Source organism: Juglans regia, chromosome 13 (assembly GCF_001411555.2).
Source record: "Juglans regia cultivar Chandler chromosome 13, Walnut 2.0, whole genome shotgun sequence".
Lineage (NCBI taxonomy): Eukaryota > Viridiplantae > Streptophyta > Magnoliopsida > Fagales > Juglandaceae > Juglans > Juglans regia.
In genome coordinates, this window is record NC_049913.1 from 19,512,093 (window position 1) to 19,516,518 (window position 4,426).

At 33.8% G+C, this 4,426-nt stretch overlaps 1 protein-coding gene across 1 annotated transcript; it reads left to right on the forward strand.

Annotated features, from left to right (window-relative positions):
- The first annotated feature begins 1,320 nt into the window (after positions 1-1,320).
- Positions 1,321-2,823, forward strand: LOC109006824 (lignin-forming anionic peroxidase-like). The gene is made up of 4 exons (XM_018986234.2): positions 1,321-1,583; positions 1,686-1,877; positions 1,981-2,146; positions 2,429-2,823. The coding sequence occupies exons 1-4, from the start codon at positions 1,365-1,367 to the stop codon at positions 2,821-2,823; spliced, it is 972 nt and encodes a 323-aa protein (XP_018841779.1). The 5' UTR covers positions 1,321-1,364.
- The last annotated feature ends 1,603 nt before the right edge of the window (positions 2,824-4,426 follow it).

Sequence of the window (4,426 nt, forward strand, 5' to 3'; positions counted from 1 at the left end):
TCAGGTTGTGTTTTAAAAGAGGGTAAATTTGACATTTCACATTATGGTGAGGTGGAGGGCCGGTGTGCGTTTCATGCAACTGAACGGGTGCACTTTATAGTATTTTTATTTGGATTATATCATTTGCTTACCATGACTAGAGAAGTTTTTTAATAAGGGGGAGGGGGTGGTAAACTTTGCACATAAATATTCAAGAAAAATTCTATTCATTATTCACACAAATCACACACCATATTTTTTTTTTAATTTTTTTTTCTTATCAAATGTGTAGTATATAAATAATGAGTAAAAAAATTCAATAAATTTAAGAAAAATTAAAAATTAAAAATTAAATTTTTAAAAAATAAAAAAATATATGGTGTTTGGTGTGCAGGGATGATGAGTAGCAAAACTTAATATTAAATCAAAGTGGGATTATCACATGTATTCGTTTATATAATTCAAGGTTTTTTTTTTTCATTTATATTTTTCGTTTTTATTTAAATTAATTTTCTGCTTCAATAATGCGGATAACCATGTTAGAAAACTACAAATGGAAACTTATATATCACAAATAATATATTAACTATCAAAGATGTGGTCCAAAGAAAAAAGGGTTTCAATTTTTTTTTTTAAAAAAAATACGTTCAATTAGAATTAATAGCTTGCACATGGTAATTAATGATGAATGGACTGGATCATCAGACACCGATATAGTTTTCATAATAATATAATAATAATTATGGAAGCCAACAACAAATGAGTAGTTGTCGTATTAGGGAGCTTTTTGACGCGTGACTTTCATATATATTATTTTGGTAAAATAATTAATTAAAAAAGAGCAAACCTTTGACTGATAAAATTGAAACATAGATATTAATTAAAAGCCAATTCGGCGTGCAAGGTATTTATGAGGGTGGGAACGAAACCTTACGCGGTGCTGAAATATCAGACCATTCATATATCGGCCTGCAGCCATGACACCAAGATTTGATTATTTCTAATAAAACATTATACGTACGTTATACGTATGGGAGGACATTAATGAATTGTAGAGAAAAACAACGTACGCTAGCTGACCATTTCATGCATGGAGGCCGCTGTACAACCGATCCAGCTTTGAATTGCTTGGTCCATTATATATAGGCGTCAGATGAGACTGTAAGCTGAAGGCGGCTCATGATTTGCTTTAATTATTAGCACTATATATAGTACTATATATACGATCGAGCCACATATCCCATCTTCATATATTTTGGCTCGAATACGTTGATCTCCTCTCGCTATTGATCTCCATTCAATTTCTATAATTGAGCTGTATACTCCAGTACTATCAGAAACAAGATTTTTTCGGTTTTCATTCGTGAAGAAACAGATCATCAAACATGGCTTCTACTGTTACACCTTGTGCATGCTTGATTCTTGCTCTATTCTTGTTTATCTCAAGCATGCCATGCGAAGCACAACTATCCTCTACATTTTATGACAACACATGTCCGAAAGCACTTAGCACGATCCGAACAGCCACTAGAAGCGCCGTTTCACGTGAGCGTAGAATGGCGGCATCGCTCATTCGGCTTCATTTCCATGATTGCTTTGTTCAGGTATATAAAACTTGTAAGACACTTCAATTTAAGTTTTCCATACCATATTCCGGGCACGAGTAATAGATAACATAATTATTGTGAATTATTTGATTCATACAGGGTTGTGATGCATCAATTCTGCTTGATGATACTCCCTCAATATTGGGTGAGAAAACAGCGCTAAACAATGCTGGTTCAGTGAGAGGATACGAAGTCATTGATGATGTTAAGTCCAAAGTGGAGAACGTTTGTCCTGGAGTTGTATCATGTGCAGATATTCTGGCAGTTGTAGCTCGGGATGCATCTGTCGCTGTGAGTCACTAGCTAGCTCGTACCTTTCTCAACTATTATTAGTTCTCTCCAAAGCATTCATGATGTATTAGTAAATAACTTGATTTCTCTACAACAAAATCAGGTCGGAGGACCAACATGGACGGTGAAGCTTGGAAGAAGAGACTCTACCACAGCAAGCCTCAGCCTAACCGAGACCAACCTTCCGAGGTTTACGGATAGCCTTGGCCGATTGACTTCCTTGTTTCGTGAGAAAGGTTTGAGTGAAAGAGACATGGTCGCCCTTTCAGGTTTGAGCCTAATTAACTATTATATAATCAAAAACTCTTCTAATCAACCACTATTTACACTCGCTCACACCTATAAATAAACTTTCATACTCTATAAAAAGCACCTCGATTTTCTATAAAAAAATTATAGGTACGAGAGAGTAAATAGTAGTTGATGCATAATAAATTTTTTATATAATATATATGTATAGTAAAAGGATGGAAATTTTAATTATCACGATAACAAGCATGCAAGGGAAATTAACATGACTAAATAGTATCGTTTTCTATGAAATATTGCAGGATCGCATACAATAGGGCAAGCAAGATGTGTGACCTTCCGCGGTAGGATTCACAACAATGCAAGTGATATCGATGCTGGGTTTGCTAGTACTAGAAAGCGCAAGTGTTCACTTGCTATAGGTAGCGACGACGAGAAGATAGCACCGCTTGATTTGGTGACACCCAATTCTTTTGATAATAATTACTTTAAGAATCTGATTCAGAAGAAGGGTCTTCTCCAATCTGATCAAATACTATTTAGTGGAGGATCCACAGACAGCATTGTTACAGAGTATAGCAAGAGCCCTTCAACTTTCAAAAATGATTTTGCTGCTGCTATGGTCAGAATGGGAGATATCGAGCCCATCACGGGTTCTCAAGGACAGATACGAAAACTTTGCAGTGTTGTCAACTAAGTTGTCAGCAAATCTATTCATTTTCTCATTTTTTTGGGTAAAAAAATGCCAATATTAGGGACATTTGTCTTTTTCAATCTTTTGTACAATTCCTTACGTCGATCTCTATAAACTATATATACATATACATATATATATATATATATAATATCACTACTAGAAATTTGACAATTTCGTCCCTAATAATAGTTATTTAAGACGAAATTTAAATTATGTCGCAAAATATGGAAGCCGTGTTTTATCCGAACTATAGTTTCGAGGACGAAAAACATAATGTCCCAAAAGAGAAAATAGTTTGATCTTAATGTAATCGGTTCGATCGGTAATGTATTTTAAATTCGAATGTTGTGATAAGTGCTCGAATAATATTTGTGGTGGGACGTTTTTTACAATGGCAAGGGAGGGTTGCACCTAGTTCGAATATAAGTTTCTAGTTCAAACTGAATTTGGGACCATTCGACGGTGTGGTATTTTCCATTCGAATGTTGAGCTAATAGTTCGGAAGCTTCAATTATTTGTTTGACCTGTGATGAACAATATTGAAATAACCATTGTTATAGAAATTTATTTAAAGGCATTCAAAACTTTTAAAAATAATCATTATTTGAGTTTATTAATTTCCATTTCTGAAAGATTACAAATCTACTTTTAAGTATTTAATTAAAATAGATCATATATTTCGTCTCATAAAAGTAATATATGTTACTAAAAATATAAATTATTAGTTTTTTTTTTATGGTACATAACAATTTGTAAATAATTTTTTTTATTCCAAGAAAACTGATTTTTGATATCGGTAAATGATAGAAAAATATTTGGTGAACAAAAAAGCTATATATAATTAAATAAAAAATATTCAAAATTAACAATGCTCAAGACAAAACAAATATTTGATACAAAATAAAACTATGTAGATAGATTCTCTAGGTCCTCTTGCATCACTTTTATGCGAGAGCCACTTGCAAGTTTTCCGCAAGTGGCCCTCGCTTTTGTTGAAAGTGATCTTATTAAGCGAGCAGATTTAACTAGGAGGTTGAAGATCATAAATGCATCCAGTAGACTACCTCCAGTCAAATATCATGACTCAAGTCAAATGCTGATGAGGAAGTATAGAGGCAGATCAATCGGCTCTCCTTTTGCTATCTGTAAGATTATTCGAGCTCGTTCGATGTCAAAATCTGTTGTGCTTTCTTGGATCGATATTGTGTGAGACAATTAAATTTAACATGTGAAAGAAGGCTCGACAATCAACCTGTTTGTTGACCTTGGTTCCATCATATGGAAGATCCGAATTGTCTAGCATCAACCAACGAACCTCATCATTTGCTGACTATCATCTGCTGGATCCTCATTCTCAATATCAGGCGACACCGTTTGTACATACAACCAGTGGTGTAACGCTCATCCTCATGGCGGGACTTTTAGAAAATAGTTTTTAAGAAAAGGAGACGGGAATTACTAATTATTTTAAAACATTTTCTCTTTCCTTCCCAGGATATGAAAGGTCATAAGTTTAAAACTATAATCTACTCTATAAATATTAGAGAGGGTTTTGCAGTGGAAATCATTAAGTTAAATAAAAGGCATTTTACAAAAATACTCT